Source organism: Adiantum capillus-veneris, chromosome 3, assembly GCF_014529385.1.
Source record: "Adiantum capillus-veneris isolate H3 chromosome 3, ASM1452938v2, whole genome shotgun sequence".
NCBI classification, from domain to species: domain Eukaryota; kingdom Viridiplantae; phylum Streptophyta; class Polypodiopsida; order Polypodiales; family Pteridaceae; genus Adiantum; species Adiantum capillus-veneris.
In genome coordinates, this window is record NC_140933.1 from 47,144,373 (window position 1) to 47,162,939 (window position 18,567).

Here is an 18,567-nt window from a genome sequence, read left to right on the forward strand (position 1 = left end):
GTGTTCCCTTTGGCCTGTCGGCTAGAAGTGCGGTGACTGCCTTTACTTCCCTTGGTACCCTCATCCCCTTGCTGGGACCGAGAACTCTTGGCTTTCCGTGCTTCCCTTTCTGCCCGCTTGCGTCGAGAATGACTGGACTGCTGTGAGTCCTGCGTCTCATCAGCCTAACTATGCTCCTCCTGAGCCTCAGTTTCAGTCACCTTCTGTTGCTTAGGGTCAGACTCTCTTCCTCACTCCTCAGGAATAAAATCAACACGGATGGTGGATTTTCGGCCATGACTGGATTTGGGTGCCATTGCTGAAAACATCCAACTGGGAGAAGAGTCTTTCAGTCAACGAGCTTCAGCTCGAGCCACCGTGATCGCTAAAATGGAATTGGAGCTGATCTCTTGAGATAGCTAATTCCAGTGTTAGAAGATTTCGGCTACTGATGATGTGTTAGTTTAGACAGTCGACTAGACAGAGAATCAGAAACTGAACTGGAATTTATCTACTAGAATGAGAATCAGACTATGTACTGAGACTAATATTCAGATTCAGATTCAGAGTACTGGACATAGAGTAAGTGTGACTGGAATATCTGTCGTGATTGGAATTACAGATGAAAGATTATAGTAAGTATGATGTGATTTACAGATAGAGTACAGCCGACAACAACTGCCAATGATTGACAACTCAAGTACAAATGTCGTCGAAATGCTAACCCAAATGCCAACCCGATTACAATGTAATGGGCCCTATTTATACACCTTAGGTTTACCATAGTAATTACCGTAGTAATTACTAGCTAATTCGCTGCACGTCTCATAAGAGAACGTTCCCACTAAGTGAAGTTGTCTCAGCCGTCTACAAACATGGTAAGTTGTAACAAGCACCCCTTGCCAAGATAGAGGGAGCACTCAAAATTTATCATCAATTGTTATAAAGATGTAAACAAACAAGTGTATAATAGTGTTGATTCAAGTCTATGCAAGTGTCTCTATGTATACTACCCACAACCAAAGAGATGTAATTAAACATTGTGTACATATCAATTATAGAGGACTCAAAATCAGGGAGCTGGCAATAGCTGAATTGAAGGCAAAATATATCTTGTAATAAATCATACAGCAAAATGTGATACTACCGATATTTTGCTTGGTTTTATAACTAATTTGGATCGTGAGTTTGTTTTAGGCACGTATATGAGTCAAGCGCTAATTTGGATCATTAATTTCAAAAATTCAATGAGTGTTGCTCAAGGTTACGTCAAGTGTTGCATAATTGTCCTTAGGCATAAGCGCTCTCTCTCTCTCTCTCTCTCTCTCTCTCTCTCTCTCTCTCTCTCTCTCTCTCTCTCTCTCTCTCTCTCTCTCTCTCTCTCTCTCTCTCTCTCTCTCTCCATCCTCCTGCACGTCTCACTCAAAACCCTAGATCTACACCCTCTGTCCCTCCCAGGCTCAAGGGAGGGCGTGTGGAGGGGCGTAAAGCCCTCAAGACCGCCCACTATCAGAGAATGAGATGTGACATAGAGCCCGTCTGCACTCTTGACCTGCTTTTGGATGGAGTTGTCACGCTACATCGGGCACCGATTGTTAAAACGGGAGCACCTCTTGAAGATCCTAGAGCCTTCTACAGGCTGGGTGCCAAGATAGGGTTGTGTGCAAGCAGCACGTAAATGTGCAGACAACACTGTTTCTCAAGTATGCACAACAAGGAGGTGCAAGAGCAGGGCAAGCAACATCGTTGGAGTTGTCTCCTAGCTCTCTCTCGCTCTCGATTGGACGAACTGCACGCTTGGCCTTCCTTCATTGATCAAGGCTGCTTTGTCTTGACGAGCCATAGGCTTGGCCTGCTTCAAAGGTGCAGACCACTCAAACTCAAAAGACTCTGTTCCCACAATTTTACACCAAAAAACAAGCACAACCAACAAAAGAGGACAACGTTTCCCCTGCTTTGTGGAGGCTTCATAACAGAGATTTTGGATTCCTTGTAGGATCCAAAACGTCAATCTCCACCTTCAACACATAGATTTCTAGCGCACGCAAGAGTTTTCTTGTGGTGGCAGCTACACCCAAGAAAGACCCCACCGCTCGCCAAGATGCGAGGCTCACGGCCCTAGAGGCTCAGATCAAACAACTTCTTCTAGAGAATGCTCAACTCAAACAACGATTGAGTATACTCAAGAAAAAGGCAAAGGAGAGCAAAAGTTTACTTGCAAAAACACATGAAGTTGAAGCTTCTCTCACTGAGGCTGCCAAGACAGCTCAAAAAGAAGACCACGAAGCAATACATAAGAAGATTGATAGCGGAATACAAGCAGCCTTATAAGAATGCCGACTACAAGAAGCCCTCGGCCTCAAAATCCGGATTGGAGGGCTTTGCTCACCATGGTGCACTGAGGAGGGCACCCTTGAAGAAGCCATCACCAAGCTCAATGACATTCTTCAACCAATCAACATCAAGCCCGACACTATCTGTTGGATCAACGATACGCATAGCGGCGTGTGCCACTTGGTCAATGCATCCTGACTTTCAAAAACAAGGAAGAACAGACGAGGTTGCTACGTCAATCCTATCACCTCAAGGGGACTAAGCTTTGGATCACAAAAGAATCGACCACAAATCAACTCAAGCCTAAGGTAAACGAGCTTAAGAAGATGTATGAAGCCCGTAAACAAGGTAAATGGGCAGTCTACCGTGGCGGTAAAGCCATCATCCAGCAGTTCTGAACCCCCAAGCAAGCTCCACCTCCACCTGTACCTGACCCTCCTTAGGTTTTGTTTTTGTTCTTTTCCTTTCCCCTTTCACCCGTAAATGGACCCTTAGTCCTTAACTGATATGTATCTAATTCCTACACCCCGAAAAACCATTTGTAATGTTTGTTTCGATCCCATGGGTCATATCTAACCTCCGTGGATGACGATAATGAAATCTATCTATCTATCTATCTATCTCTGTCTATAAAGCCTTAAACTCGATGTGGGTATAGATTTATGTTAGGCCCATGATTTTTACACTTTAATTAGAAAACACCCTCACACTTGTAAGAATCTTATCAACATATGCATTATGGATCATGCAAGGACTTGAACATTAAGATCAAATGTTATTAAGAGCAACCGCCCAAAGCACTCCAGCACTCTATCTTGTTTTAGCAATTTGTTTCAAAAATAAAAAGCACTGGCTGAAACAAGGCATGTTGTGCCCTATCTAATTAGCAAGTGAAAGATTCTTCTTCTTCATCTCTACTACTCTATTACTCTAAGCTATGATAATATATTGTCCTTTAGTAAGCGTATACGAAATACAAATTCTCTTGTTTGAAAAACACTTCTTTCACCCTCATTTACCTCTTACCCCGCAGTTCTTTCTCCCTATTAGGGTGTTTAGGGCTTGGGAAGGAGGATTATACCATGAATTCTTGAAGAACACGTATGTTGTAATCAACGCTTTCTTCGAGAGAGAATTATAATACAAAGACCTTTTGCAGCCTGGGGGGGGGCTCCAAGCAAATTTGGTCCTCATCAATTGTGATATTCTTTTTGTGAATTTTAATTGTGATATTCTTTTTATATTATGTGCATGATTTAGAGGTATAATGTGTAATTGTGCAAAGAACTAAAACTATCTTGGCAGTCATACATAGCACTATGGTCACCTTGAGGATTCATTTCCAACAAGGTAGTAAGAAGGGCTTAAAGCCAATAGAAGCGAAGGAACTAGTTGAGCCAAAGGGCAAGAACAATGCAATGCAAAATTCTCCCAAGGCTAACAACAACAACAATACTAAAGGCTAACAACAACAAAACCAATAAAGGAAAGGCAAAGAAAAAAGGATACAAAGGTAAAAATTCTTACAAAGCTAACAACAACAACAATGTGAAGAAGAAGGGATACAAAGGTAAAAACAAACTTTCACCCTAAGAGATTGAGCTTTATCATAAAGATAACAAGTGTCTCAAGTGTGGGGCATGTCCCAAGAGAAGTGAGCATGTTGAGCCTCCTAGAGCCACCATGGTGGAAGCTTTAAAAGAGTAATTCCATTGCAAAGAATCATCACTCTCTTATGCTTGGGGAAAAGTAAGAGCGCATGATTCTTTCATATTGTTTAATTTTGGCTCTACCCACAACTTTATTTTTGTTGAGCTAGCTACTAAGATAGAAATTCATGACTTCGAGATGTGGAACATGGTAAAAGCTATTGGAGCTTTCAAAAGGAAAGAGGCCACAGTCACTCTCTTGATTGGAAAGCTAAGGTTCCATGTGCAAAGCTATGTTGACAAATAAAATTTCTTCATCTCTCCACTCAAGCATGAAGATGTTATCCTAGGGGCGCCATGATTTGATTTCATGGCTATCACATGCAATGGAGTTTCTTGATAGATATGTCCTCTTTTCCTATAGAGGCAAGGATGTTGCATTTGATGTAAATAGTGTGCGCAACACTATGCCACTTGTACAAACTTGGCCAAGTGTATAAGCATGCATTAGTTGCATTTTGAGTGTTCATTTCTCATTGGCCAAGCCGTATACATTCCATTTGAAGACTCGTTTTGAAAGTTTGCATGAACATGTATGCAAGGGATCATTGGATTTTTACTCTCTTCCTCCTGATACACACAATCTTGAGTGCCCAAGTTGGCAAAGCAAGAGCTCTTTCTCTCTCCCTCTCTCATGGGAGCTTAAGAGGTGACCATCATGCTCAAGCACTTGGCTATGGATGAAACTCCAAGGCTAGATCAGCCCTTCCCCATTTAGAAAGTTGACTCTAGTCCTTTTTACTATGTTTGGCTACACCACATGTCCAAAGTGGCACCAACTTGCTTTATGTGAAGTCAGCAAGTGCGTGTGAGTGTGTGTGGCGTGTACACTTTCCAAGACAAGTCCTAGACAAGGGGTGGGGAGGTTTTTAAGCATAGTAAGTTTGGATAGGTAATTTTGAGTGTTCCCTTCTCATTGGCCAAATGGTATACATTCCATTTGAAGACTCATTTGTAAGTTTGCATGAGCATATATGCAAGGGATCATTGAATTTTTACTCTCTTGCTCCTGATACACACAATCTTGAGTGCCCAAGTTGGCAAAGCAAGAGCTCTTTCTCTCTCCCTCTTTCATGGGAGCTCAAGAGGTGACCATCATGCTCAAGCACTTGGCTATGGATGAAACTCCAAGGCTAGATCAGCCCTTCCCCATTTAGAAAGTTGACTCTAGTCCTTTTTACTATGTTTGGCTACACCACATGTCCAAAGTAGCACCAACTTGCTTTACGTGAAGTTAGCAAGTGCCTGTGAGTGTGTCTGGCATGTACACTTTCTAAGATAAGTCCTAGACGCGGGGTGGGGAGTTTTTTAAAGTATAGTAAGCTTGGACAGGTGTATGAGCATGGATTAGTTGCATTTTGAGTGTTCACTTCTCATTCGCCAAATGGTATGCATTCCATTTTGAGACTAGTTGTTAGTTTACATGAATATATATGCAAGGGATCATTGATTTTTTACTCTCTTGCTCCTGATACACAAAATCTTGAGTGCCCAAGTTGGAAAATCAAGAGCTCTCTCTCTTTCCCTCTCTCATGGGAGCTCAAGAGGTTACCATTATGCTCAAGCACTTTGGCTATGGATGCAAATCCAAGGAAGTGAAAGTTTATTTTTTCTTTATCTCTACTACTCTATTATGTTAAGCTATGCTGAGAGCTTGCCCATGAGTAAGCGTATACAAAATAATAAAAAAATTGCTTGAAAAATACTTCTTTCACTCTCATCTACCTCTTATCCCGCAGTTCTTTCCCCCCGCTCGGGTGTTTGAAGCTTGGGAAGGAGGGTTATACCATAGAATCTTAAAGAACACCATCTTCTTGGTTCAAGGAAAGCTCCAATTAAAGGAACTTTAAAAGAACTTTTAGACACTGTGAAGAACTTCAAAGTAATTTATGTATCCTTTTACCCATATAGAGCTGATACCTCTTGCTTCATTTTCAAAGTATCGTTGACAACAAAAATCATGGAGAATGTACCTTTCTAAAGTCAATTATCTCAGCCTCGAGCTTCAGTCACTTTCTTCAATTGTTTCAACTCAACTGCCAGCTCTGCAATGATTGGAGCACAAACCATATACATTGTGCCCTTGTTGCGCAACCACAAGTAGCGATTCTCTTGGAACAATGTTCTCAAGGAAGCCAACTTCTCCTTTGCATCTTGCACCTTCCACGAGACATCCTCTGCATTGGCAGGTAGAGGGGCTTGGTTATTGAATCCATGAGCTTGGCCTTTGATACTATAACGGTTGGAGTCAAAGGCACTGTAAATGTTTGCAAGCACGCTATTTTTGGGTTCACCATAATCTTCTCCCAACTTATTGATGAGGTTTCGCTCTAGACCTCCCTATTGAGCCTTGAAATTGTTAAATACATTTCCACCCACCCCTACTCAAGCAATTGGATGTTTATACGGGTATTGTATATACGCCCATCATTCTAGGGATGTCCATCTTTCCATTGCACACTAAGTACAAGAGACTCTATTGTGTGCCTTAAGCTTTCTTCGTCTTCTCCAAGATGTGTGTGTTTTCCTGCAACCCTAATTCCAACAGGACGTGTTTCTAATGAAGTTAAAAATGAAACTAAAGAGGGGTTAAAATTCTCTAGTTCTCTAAATGAGTTTCAAGATGTATTTACGGATGACATTCCGAGGAGCTACCTCCAAAAGTGGGACAAGATGATCATAGATCATTCCATAGAAAAGATGATGCATTGGCAGGTAGAGGGGCTGGGATATTGAATCCACTAGGTTGGCCTTTGATACTATAATGGTTGGAGGCAAAGGCACTGTAAATGTTTGTAAGCACGCTATTTTTTGGCACACCATAATCTTCTCCCAACTTATTGAGCTTTCGCTCAAGACCTCCCCATTGAGCCTTGAAATTGTTAAATACATTTCCATCCACCCCTACCCAAACAATTCCATGATTCTCATAGGTGAATGACCTTGCAATTTTTTCTTATCAGTTCACCTTTTGAGGAGGCAACCTGGTATACCTTTTGATTGAGGAGCCGGCCCTCTTCTAAAAACTCCTCTACCACCATGTGAGGTAGAGTTTGGACTTCTTCTTGTAGGGGACCTTGAAGACGCTTAGCCATTCGACCATGGGTAGGTCAACATCGTCTATAAGGTCTTTCGGTAGCCTCCCGTCAAGGCTTAGCCCGTACTGAGTGTGCAACTCCTCTCTTGAGAAGCAAAACTGCCTAAGTTGTGGGTAGTCCGCAACCCCTCAACATCAAAATAATGCCATATTGTAAGATTTATGCATCCAACTGCTATGATTAACAAGCCCAAACCAAGCTAGAATACACCTTTCTGACCGGACTTTGTTTGACGTTGTTTGCAAAGACACATCCACTCTGTCCTACTATATAGGGGGCATGCGATTTTTCTTCATATTCTCCTCCTGTTTCCTCTTGTCCCTACTCGTTGTTGGGGCATGGCTAGCGAGAAAATACCTGAGGGTGAATAAAACACACGCTTTTGCTTTTGCTTTTAAAGCACGCGCTTGGAAATGCCTTTAAAGCATGCTGAAGGGCTTCTCAAAGCCTTCGAGTGGGAGCAGTTGCTAGCTGCGCCTAGGTCCCGCGTATTCTGGACCACGCCGGGCCCTAATTAGCAGGGAGCTTTCAGCGCTGTGATCGTCGGCATCGTCGCTCTACCTTCGACAATACAATCAGAGAAGAGCTGCGTGGCGATGGCGATGGCGATGGCGATGGAGGATTCACGTGCTGCACCCATCGACAATGAGCAGCCTGCAACGTCGACTTTGAAGCTGCAGCAGGAGCAGAAAATCTATAGGGGTGCCATTAAAGGGCTGGAGATTGTGGGTGCCCCTCTCGGTGAGGGCAGCTTTGGTACCGTATTTCTTGTTAGGGAACTCGTTACAGATCATTCTAACAGTAATTGTTATTACAGGTATATGGCATGTAAAATGCTTGTGAAGCATCCTGATCATGAGCAGCAGGATGTGGTAGATGCTTCACAGGAGCTTTGGCTCATGAAATTCCTCTCAGAGCGAGCATACCGCGACACGCCGATCGTGCGCATGTTGGGTGCCTACGAGAGCTTCGACGGCCGGCCTTGTGTTGCCATGGAGCTTTGCAAGGGAGGCAGCTTGCTGGATGTTATGCAGAACAAGTGGAGAAAGGGATGCAACATGAGGGACAGTGATGCCGCCCTTGCTGTGTACAATGTCTCCAAGGCTTTGCTCTTCTGCCACCAGCATGACATCTTGCACCTCGACATAAAGCCCGAGAACATCCTTCTCCGTGAAGCGGGGGCCATCTCCACAGCATGCTTAGCAGATTTTGGGCTGGCTATGCCCTTACAAGCCGATGAGGGCACCGATGGTAATTACATGGTGCTGCAAGATTGCAAAGAGAGGGGAACTCCTGGCTATTGTGCGCCCGAGGTACGCACAGATGGTATCCTGAGCATGGCGGCCGACACATGGAGCCTTGGTGCCATGTTGTTGGAGATGCTAACGGGCGAAGTGCCACCGCAAAGCAGCATTGCGTTGTCGCAATGGTGGAGCGATCCCCAGGCAGAGCAGTTGGAAGATGATCTTCGGAGAGACGCGAAGGATTGGAAATGGCTGGACCACATGGCCCAGGACTTGCTGTTGGCAATGCTCTGCCCCCATTTCTCCCACAGGCTCCCTCTCCAACTAGTGCTCAGCCATCCTTGGCTTGTCAGCAACCTCCCCAGATATACAAATACGAATTCAGAGATGTGATTAATTATTGTGTAGAGGACTAATGAACTCCACTGATTATACTTTGGATTATGGGTTTTTATTAAATTTCGTTAAAGCTAATGATACCTTGGGCCAGCAGCAAATTAAAGCTACGTTTATGATTAAGTGAAAGATTTGGACAATTAATATTCAGAGAGTCATATACGTGCTAATGTCTTGATCACTTAATCAAAAGAAAGTGTCGAGTTTACATTGCATATTAAATATCTCCCATGAGCTCTCTCTCTCCCCGTCTTGAATTCAGTTTACATTGAGTTCAGCTCCTCTCTCTCTCTCTCTCTCTCTCTCTCCCTCCATACATAGATTCTTTTGTTCACAACCAACTCTCCATACATAGATTCTTTTGGTAGAGACACTTTGACAATTAGAACTTGCTTAAGTATTTAAGGCAAACAAGAGCCAAACGATTGAGATTTATGTTAGGCCCATGATGTTTACGTTGTAATTAGAAAATCCCCTCACACTTGCAAGCATCTTATCAACCTATGCAATATGGTTCATGCAAGGACTTGACCATTAAGGTCTAATATTATTAAGAGAAATCGCCAAAACAAAGCACTCCAGTATTGTGTCTTGTTTTAGCAATTTGTTTTAAAAATAAAAAAACACTTGCTGAAACAAAGCATGTTGTGCCCTATTTAATTAGAAAATATTTTAAGAATTCAAAACTCGTAGCTGAAGTAGGGCACTCCACCAAGGAGTTGGCCAAGCCAGAGGGTTGGTGAAAAATTTGCAAATCATAGTGGGGACGAAAAAGTTTAAAACCAGCTTTCTAGTGATGGACGTGCAAGGTGTATATGGTATGCTACTAGGCATACCTTGGCTCAGCCATTCAGAACTATGTGGGTCAGACGGTGACCATTCAAGGACCCAATTGGTGTACGCATGTGAAGATTGATAACATCAGGAGCTAGAAGAAAGCCATGAGATCAGAGGAGCTGTGCAAGAAGTATAGGACAAAGAAGATTGAGTGCATACTTACATTTATGAACATATTTCCCATAGTAGAGATTGATCTTGATGTATTTTGTAATAAATGTTGATCTTTCGCTCGTTATTCTATAAATTATACTTTGGATTATGTGTTTTTATTAAAGTTTGTTCAAGCTGATGATACATTGGACCAGTAGCAAAGCTACATTTATCCATCAATATTCAAAGTCAGATATATCGTAACAATATTTCATTGTTTTAATGATCAGTGCGTCTTGATCACTTTTCAAGAAACTGTAATAGCATATACGTTGAGTTGAGTGTTCTCTTTGGGCTATTGAAGGACCTAGTAAGGTAGCCAAAAAGATTTGTTCTATATAGTCACCTCAATTTTGCTTGAAGTTGAGAAGTTGTATGATCGCGGCTTCTCCCCTTCATCTGGTATCAGAGCGGTTTCATTCTCAAAATTGTTTCCACACATACGTGCGCACTTTCAAGTGTGCAAATAGGATTCCGATTTCGGCATCAGGAAATTTAGCTTTTCAAAAGCGTTTCCCGCAGGTGTCCTGCAGTTTTACCCCCATTTTGAAGCCATTCGAGCTACGGTTCACAAGTTGCATTTTTCAGCTCTCTTTTGGTAGTTTGTACTGCAAAGCTTCCATACCCAGTTACAAGTATCATTGTTGCAATCTCTTCCATCTACGAGATCCCACGGCTTATTCGGGAGTATGTAGTGGCCTCATACACACACATAAAGTGGGAGTTTGACAGCATTGTCTTGTGCGACTACAGGTACAGGTACAGGTACATAGAGCGGCTTGGTTATCTTTCGCTTGCTTCTCGGCCTTGATCTTGGCTTCCGCTACAGAATTGGCATCAACTCACAGGCTACAGGTTTTAGTGCTTGCGATACTCTGGTTCTAGTAGGAGGAGTTGTTTAGGTATACATGTATATGTTGACACTTTTGACAATGTTTGAGCTCTTTTGAGAGCGGTTTGACTCCCCGCGGGGATGTTTATTTGCATGCACATGCTTTTGATGCATGTTTGAGCGCTGTGACAGACTTGTATGTCTTTGTGGATACTGCCATTGTACGCTTTTGTGGAGCCATCTTTTGGCTAGTACGGTAGTCTCGACCATTTTTGAGACTTGGTCCGGAAGAAGATAGCCATTTTTGAGACTTGGCTATACGTTTTGCTGCATAACGTACATTGTTGAGGGTCGATAGCGTGAGGTTTTCATTGAACTGGGATATTTTCAAATGTGGAGATACCTTCGGTGATACAGGTAGCTGGAGTATCCCTTACGAGGCCTCGCCATAGGACATGTATAGAGTGGTATAGGTGCTTTTGACGTCGAGTTGGCAGTCTATAGTCAGTTTCACAATTTATGCACCTCAGTTGGTCTCTATACAGTGTGCTTTTGAGAGGCATTGCCCTCTTTTATGCTTTGTGAGTGAGATACTTGGTCATTTTGTCTCGTATTTTGGTTGACATAGTCACAAATACAAAAGAGACTCTACTAAAATTTTTCTAGAATCTTTTGGTAGTTTTGTCATCATGTCTACTAGCAAAGACCATGACATTTATGACATAAAGAAGTTTGATGGCACTAATTTTCAGCTTTGGAAGAACCAAATGCATGATGTGCTTGTCCAAAAGAAGCAAAATTTGTCTTTGCCTATGCGGCTAGAATTGAAGATATGCACATGACTCAATTTCAATGGGAGGAGCTTAATGAACTATGCAGGTCTACGATTAGACTGCACCTTGGTGAGTCGGTGTACTTTTTAGTGTTAGAATGCGAGACTGCTCATGCTTTATGGCAAAAATTATGCGACACTTACGAAAAGGATACGGCTAGCAATAAGGTTTTCCTGATGCAAAAACTTTTCAACCTTCAAATGAAGAAGTCAGCTAGCATTGCTAGCCATATCAATTATATATTTTGATTCTCTTTTGTCCAAATTCGTGCACAGCACATGACCATTGATGATGAGATGAAAGCAATAATTTTGCTTTGTTCGTTGCCACCCTCTTGGGATATCTTTTGCACAGCTATTAGTAACTCTGCTCCTAATGGTACGCTAAAGTACGATGATGTTACTAGTGCACTTTTGTCAGAGGAGATGCATCAAAAGACCATGAGTAGCTTGCATCATGGCGAAGTTCAGTATGTGCAAAGGGATGATAAGCAATGTAAGGGTCGTTCTTCGCAACGTGAGTCCAAGAAAGAGGGCAATAAAGATGCATCAAAGGGTAGATCAAAGTCTCGTTTTGCTGCAATGTTCAATGTCATTATTGTGATAAATTTGGTCACATAAAGAAGGATTGTTATGCTTGGAAGCGTGACAAAGATAAGGGCAAAGGTGAAGGTAAAGATCATGATGATAAAGACAAGAAGCCAAAGAGTACGGTTAAGATTGAAGAACTGAACATACTTCAGGATGACAGTGATGCGCAAGACATTAATATGTTGACTAAAAATAATGATGTCTTTTATGATGCACAGGAAACTCTATCTTTGCAGAGTTCTATGCCAGCTGAACTCCTTGTTAGTGGTGAAGTATTCCATACATGGATTCTTGATTCGGGTGCTTTGTTGCATGTCACACCTCATAGGCATTGGTTTACTACATACGAAGAAACCATTGGCTCTGTTACACTTGGTGACAGTTACTCTTGTAACATTGTTGGCATAGGTGATATTGCCATGGTTATGGCAAATGGGGTGAATTTTATCATCCATAATGTGCGTCATGTTCCAGCCTTGACACGCAATCTAATTTTTGGTTGGACGTCTTGATGACTTGGGTTACAGAGTCACTTTTTATCAGCAGTCTTGGCGTGTTAGCCCATGGTTCTAAAGTTGGTTCACTTTATCCTCTTTATGTATCTGATAAAAATAGTGTTCTTTTTGTAATCGAGTTGCCAACCATTGCTTTGTGGCATAGCCGGTTAGGAAATATGTCAAAGAAGGGAATGGAAACCTCTCTCATTTGGGCTACTTACCATCTTTGTCATTTTTTTATTTTACCTTTTGTGAGCACTATCAATATGGAAAGCAAACACGGATACTTCGTACACATTCTTTTGACAAAGAAAGAAAACCCTTAGAGCTTGTGCACAGTGATTTATGTGGGCCTACGCCTTCTAAATCCCATGGTGGTGCATCCTACTATGTTACATTCATGGACGATGCAACACGGCATGTTTGGGTCTACACCATGAAATCTAAAGATGAGACCTTTTTTGCTTCAAGAAGTTCTTATTGAGTGTTGAAACTCAGTCTGAACATAAGTTGAAAGTTTTGCACTCAGACAATGGTGGAGAATATGTCTCCAAAGAGTTTACAGACTTCTAGTCAAGTAGGGAATTAAGCGTGAGTTTACAGCTCCTTATACCCTTGCACAATATGGTGTTGCGGAACGAATGAATAGGACCATCCAAGAGCGGATTATGTGTATGCTATCATCGGCTAATTTACCACAAGCATTTTGGGCTGAAGCATTATACACAGCCATGTACTTGATCATTATTTACCTCATACTTCATTATTTTTCGTGTACCTTTGGAGTTATGGTCAGGACATAAATTGTCTTATGAAAAACTCCACACATTTGGTTGTGAAGCTTATGCACATGTACCCAAGGAGTTGCGTGCTAAGCTAGATCCTAAGTCTAAGAAATACATCTTCATTGGCTATGGTGTAGATGGTCAATTTTTCTATCATTTATGGGATCCGAAAAGTCGATTAGTGATTCGTAGCACTGATGTTGTCTTTAATGAAACTAAGATGCATAGACAACCAGTGAAAGAGGTTGAATCCCAGAAAGTGACGTTTTCCGTTGTATCACCTCCTATCCAGACAGCTCCCGAGCCAATTACTACACAGGCTAGTACGAGTTCTGATTAGCTATGGAGATCTCAAAGAGTCTCACATCCTCCAGAACATTTTGTTCCAGGCGTGGATTTTGTTTTGCTGACAGATAGTGGTGAGCCTTCTTGTTACAAAGAGGCTATGCTAGCCAATGATAAGGTTCAATGGGAACATGCTATGAAGAGGGAGATGTCCAATATTGCAAAGAACAAAACATGGGAACTTGTTCCATTGCCAAAAGGTAGGAAAGCATTGCCTTGTAAATGGGTTTACAAGAAGAAGATTGACAATAACAAAGCTCGTTTAGTGGCCAAAGGTTTCAAGAAAAAATATGGTGTCGATTTCCAGGAAATCTTTTCTCTAGTGGTCAAGATGACCACACTGAGAATGTTGCTTGCTTTGGTTGCCACTAAAGATATGGAGCTTGATCAAATGGATGTCATTACAACTTTCTTACATGGTGATCTCGAGGAAGAGATTTATATACAGCAACCTGAAGGGTTTGTGCTACAAGGCAAGGAACATTTGGTCTATAAGCTTCTGAAAAGTCTCTATGGCTTGAAGCAATCATCCAGACAATGGTATCAAAAGTTTGATGCATTTATGCATTCCCTAGGCTATAAGCGCAATAATGAGGATCCACATCTTTACGTGAAAAGACAACCCAATGGACAGCTTATTATGCTTATCCTTTATATAGATGACATGCTTATTGCTGGTCATTCCAAAAAGGACATTGCTGACTTGAAAACCAAGCTGAAAAGTCAATTTGACATTAAAGATTTGGGTGAAGCCAATCACATTTTGGGTATGCGCATTACTCGTCACCGTAAGAAGAGGTTGTTGTACCTTTCTTAAAAAGAGTATGTGCACAAGGTTCTTGATCGTTTCAACATGCAGAAGGGGAAGGCTTTGAGTACTTCATTGCCTACATATTTGAAACTTAGCAAGAACAACTATCCAAAATCTGTGGAGGAAAAAGCTGCAATGGCTAAGGTTCCTTATGCTTCAGCTTGTGGTAGTCTCATGTATGCCATGGTGGCTACAAGACCTGACATTGCACATACAGTGGGAATTGTCAGCAGATTTATGTCTAACCTTGGTAAAAAGCATCGGGATATTGTCAAGTCGAAACTCAGATACTTGAGTGGCACTGCAGATAGACAGTTATGCTATGGTCGTGGAGAGTTATCCATTCAGGGATTTAAAGACAGTGATTATGCAGGCTGTGTTGACAGCCGTAAATCAACAACAGGTTGGATTTACACATTTGTTGGTTCTACTATTTTGTTCTTCAAGACTGTACATCCATACTCTTCAAGAGGCAGAGTATGGTGCATTAAGTGAGGCATGCAAAAAAGCTATTTGGCTTGCTCGCCTAGTAAAAGATCTTGGATTGGAGCAGTGTACACCAGTTCTTCATTGTGACAGTCAGAGTGCTATTGCCTTGGCTAACAATCCACTATTTCATTCCAGAACAAAACACATTGATGTGCATTATCACTTCAGTTGTGAATGCATGGCAAACAAGAGTCTTGATTTAGTGAAGATTCCTATATCAAAGAACACAACGAATGAACTCACTAAAAGTCTCTCCAGCCATCAGGTTCAACACTGTCGTGAGTTGATGGGCATTGTGTGAAGAGTGGTTCTCTTCCATTCTTGTGGTCTCCCACATTGGCCATCAAGTGGGAGAATGTTAGGTTTAATTAGCCATGTGGCCGACCGCCCATCACTAACTGCTACTAACCCTAAGTGTACAACTATACACTTGTGTGAGCCACTAACACTAAGTGCAATGTGTAGTGTGCCTTAGTGCATAAGATAGATAACAAAGAAAGGGGGCACACAGTATGTGTTGGCTCTCCCCCTCCAACCTGTGTGTGGCTATGCTGGTGAGTGTGTGAGTGTGTGAGTGCGTATTCCTCTTCCGCTGTGCTCCCGGCTCCTCCCCTTCACCATGCTCCAATATATGTTTATTGCACCTGGCAAGGTAAGGTTCTCATGTGGGATATTGGGGGTGCCACGTGGTACCCCCATGTTATTCCTCTTTCAAATCCTCCAAAAGACCTTCTTGAGGCTAAGGATACTTCGGGCATAAACTCTTCATTATGAGCCCAAATGGCGTGTTGTAAAGTCTAACTGGACCCCAAACTCAATTTTTGTCAATTAAACATTGATTTTGCCCACAATTTAGCAAAAGTACCAATCAATCTGACATGCATTCAAAGTTTTCTAAAACCCATTAAATCCACTTAAATGGAGCAAAGTGTGTCATATCAAGCCTTATCTGGATCCAATCGAAGCCTCAAAACATTTGATGCATTCCAAGACTCAAATTTTACATGGTCCACTTCAATTGACTCATCTCTTCTTTCACATCTAGCACAAATAAGATGCATCACAACAATTGCCAAATTAGCCAAAAACTTCTTTAATACATCCATCACCATTCATTTCAACAATGTCTTATCATCGTAGAGCCCTAGCATAAATAATATCCCAAACAAAAACTAAAAAATGCATCCTGAACTCACTTTTTCACACTGTTTCTAGAAAGTGTGAAATAAGATGCATCACAACAATTGCCAACTTAGCCAATGACTTCTTCAATACATCCATCGCCATTCATTTCAACAATTTCTTATCATCATAGAGCCCTAGCATAAACAATATCCCAAACAAAAACTAAAAAATGTATCTTGAACTCACTTTTTCACACTATGTCTAGAAAGTGGCACAACATTCACCCCCTTTGATCCTGCACATCCTTTGGCATGTGCCAACTTTAGAATTCATCTAAAGCAATATTCCCATTAAAAAAAAATCATCTTCATAACCCGCATTTTGATCTTCAAAAACTTCCAAGAATTCATATTCAATGTGAATATTTGCATCCAGCTTCTCATACAATCTAATACGCTTGCATGCAATTACAAGAATCTTCAACTCCATAACATCCAATTCAACATGTAAGTAGCATTTGGAAAAGCATGTTCAACCACAGAGGGGCCAATTAACCATATTTTGCATGGCTATGAAAAATGTTTTCATAGACTAAAACCCCCCTCTCTTGAATAGTACTTGGCCTCAAGCACTTTATTTCAAACAAGTGTTTCTTAACTTCATCTTTGTTGATTCATTGTCCTTGCCTCCCTTCCCTAACTGACAAATCCTCAAAGAAAGCAAATCTTCATTGCTCAACCCTACATCCCAAGGCAATAGATTCCATTATCTCCTTTTATAGGTATGACATTCTTCTATCCATCCATCAGCTCTATTTGCATAAAACATGTAATTGTGCTCTCTATATTGCGACCTTCCCATAGACCATAAGGCAATAATCAAGGCTAATCCCCAATATTGCCTTTGCATGCTTTAGCGAAAGCCTTCAAATGGGAGGAACACACCCAAACACCAATCTAAAGGAAAATCTTTCACCAATTATTGAAGATAAACATGATTTTTCTTGAGATTGACTTCGGAGGGTGTAGTTTCTTATAATAAATTCAATGACATGAAATGGGAAAAGAAATATTTTGGCAATGCTCAAGAAGCTTTTAAAAAATGTGAAGTGCTAGATGCAAATAAATCAATTCAGGGGTTTTCAAAGCATTTTCATTTGTGGTCACACTAGAAGAATCGGATGCAGCTGTGTCAAGTGGAGTTTAAAGAATAATTGGATGTGGAAAAAGTATAAGTTAATACAAAGTACAAAATAGTGGCAAAGAAGGTTAGACCTATAGTTGTACCTTTGCTAAAACAAAGTGATGTGATTATGGAGAAGTTTTCTCAACATCCTACTCTCAAGGGTCCAAGTAACATAGGGCATACGTTTAGTGAAGAAAAACTATAAGAATTGAAGATTGGTGATGAAGAATTCTTGAATCAAGAAGAGATAGAATGTTTTCAAGAGATGTTGCAAAGACATGGGAAACCTTTTTCTTTTTAGTTAGGTGAGATTGGTTTTGTTGATCTGAATGTTGTAGCTCTGATGGTTAAATTCATAATTCCTCATATGCCTTGGAATTTTTGGCCTTTTCATGTTCCAAAGGGTCATCCTCTAAATCAATAGACTTACTTAATAAACATATTAAGATGGCAAAACATTGAGGTTATCCATGATATGGTAGGCCATTTGGTTATTTTTGTAGGTTCATTTCTCTTATTACATCCATGTGGATTAATAAATGTCAATTAAACTAAGCCTTTTGCCATTCATAACTTGATTCAATGACACAGTAATAGCTCATAATTGTAAAACTGCTAAAACACAAATCATCTTTCAAGCGGAGCAAGAAGAAGGTAAGCTTGAAGGTGAGCCATTGAGTTTTAAAGTGTGTAGAAAGTTATGCAGCAACCACTTTGTGTAGGATAGCTTGTTTAGGATCAGTTGGTAACGCTAAAGAGACTGCAACGTTGAAGCTCTCTAACCTTCAACATGTGGGATTGGCAAGGGTGATGCTACAACAATTCATACGTCAGGAGCAATCTCTAACAAACAACAATCAAGTAGCCATCTACTTTGTTCAACATTGCTATGTCCAATACATCTTAAGAAGGTGAGTGAACTCGGACAATTGTCCATACACAAATTTGGCATTGATCGCAGTTGAATTATAAACAAAGTGGTTGCCAACATGGAGAACTCCCCCACCTCCCTGCAAACATCCAGTTATCTTAATTCTTGAAGAGCACACAATGATCAAGACCATGGAAACACAAGGGATAGAGCTTGCAAGCCAAGGTGAAATAGTGGCAGGCCTTCAAGCAACCATTGTAGACCTACAAAACAAGCTACAAATTTTAGAGAACAAGGTTGCTTGTTATTTTGCATCATACAAGGCTTTGCTAGAAGAGAACAACGTAGCTGCAGAGGCCTTTGAGGCATGCCCGAGTGGACCTATGCTCGAGATAGACAAATTCAAAGTCTCAGACATCATGGGAGATATTACTCAAAGCTTAAATTGAGACAT

General features: G+C 41.2%; 1 protein-coding gene across 1 annotated transcript; it reads left to right on the forward strand.

The window, feature by feature from the left end:
* The first annotated feature begins 7,557 nt into the window (after positions 1-7,557).
* Positions 7,558-8,915, forward strand: LOC147460865 (calcium-dependent protein kinase 23-like). The gene has a single exon (XM_086499731.1). The coding sequence runs from the start codon at positions 7,717-7,719 to the stop codon at positions 8,755-8,757; it is 1,041 nt and encodes a 346-aa protein (XP_086355857.1). The 5' UTR covers positions 7,558-7,716; the 3' UTR covers positions 8,758-8,915.
* The last annotated feature ends 9,652 nt before the right edge of the window (positions 8,916-18,567 follow it).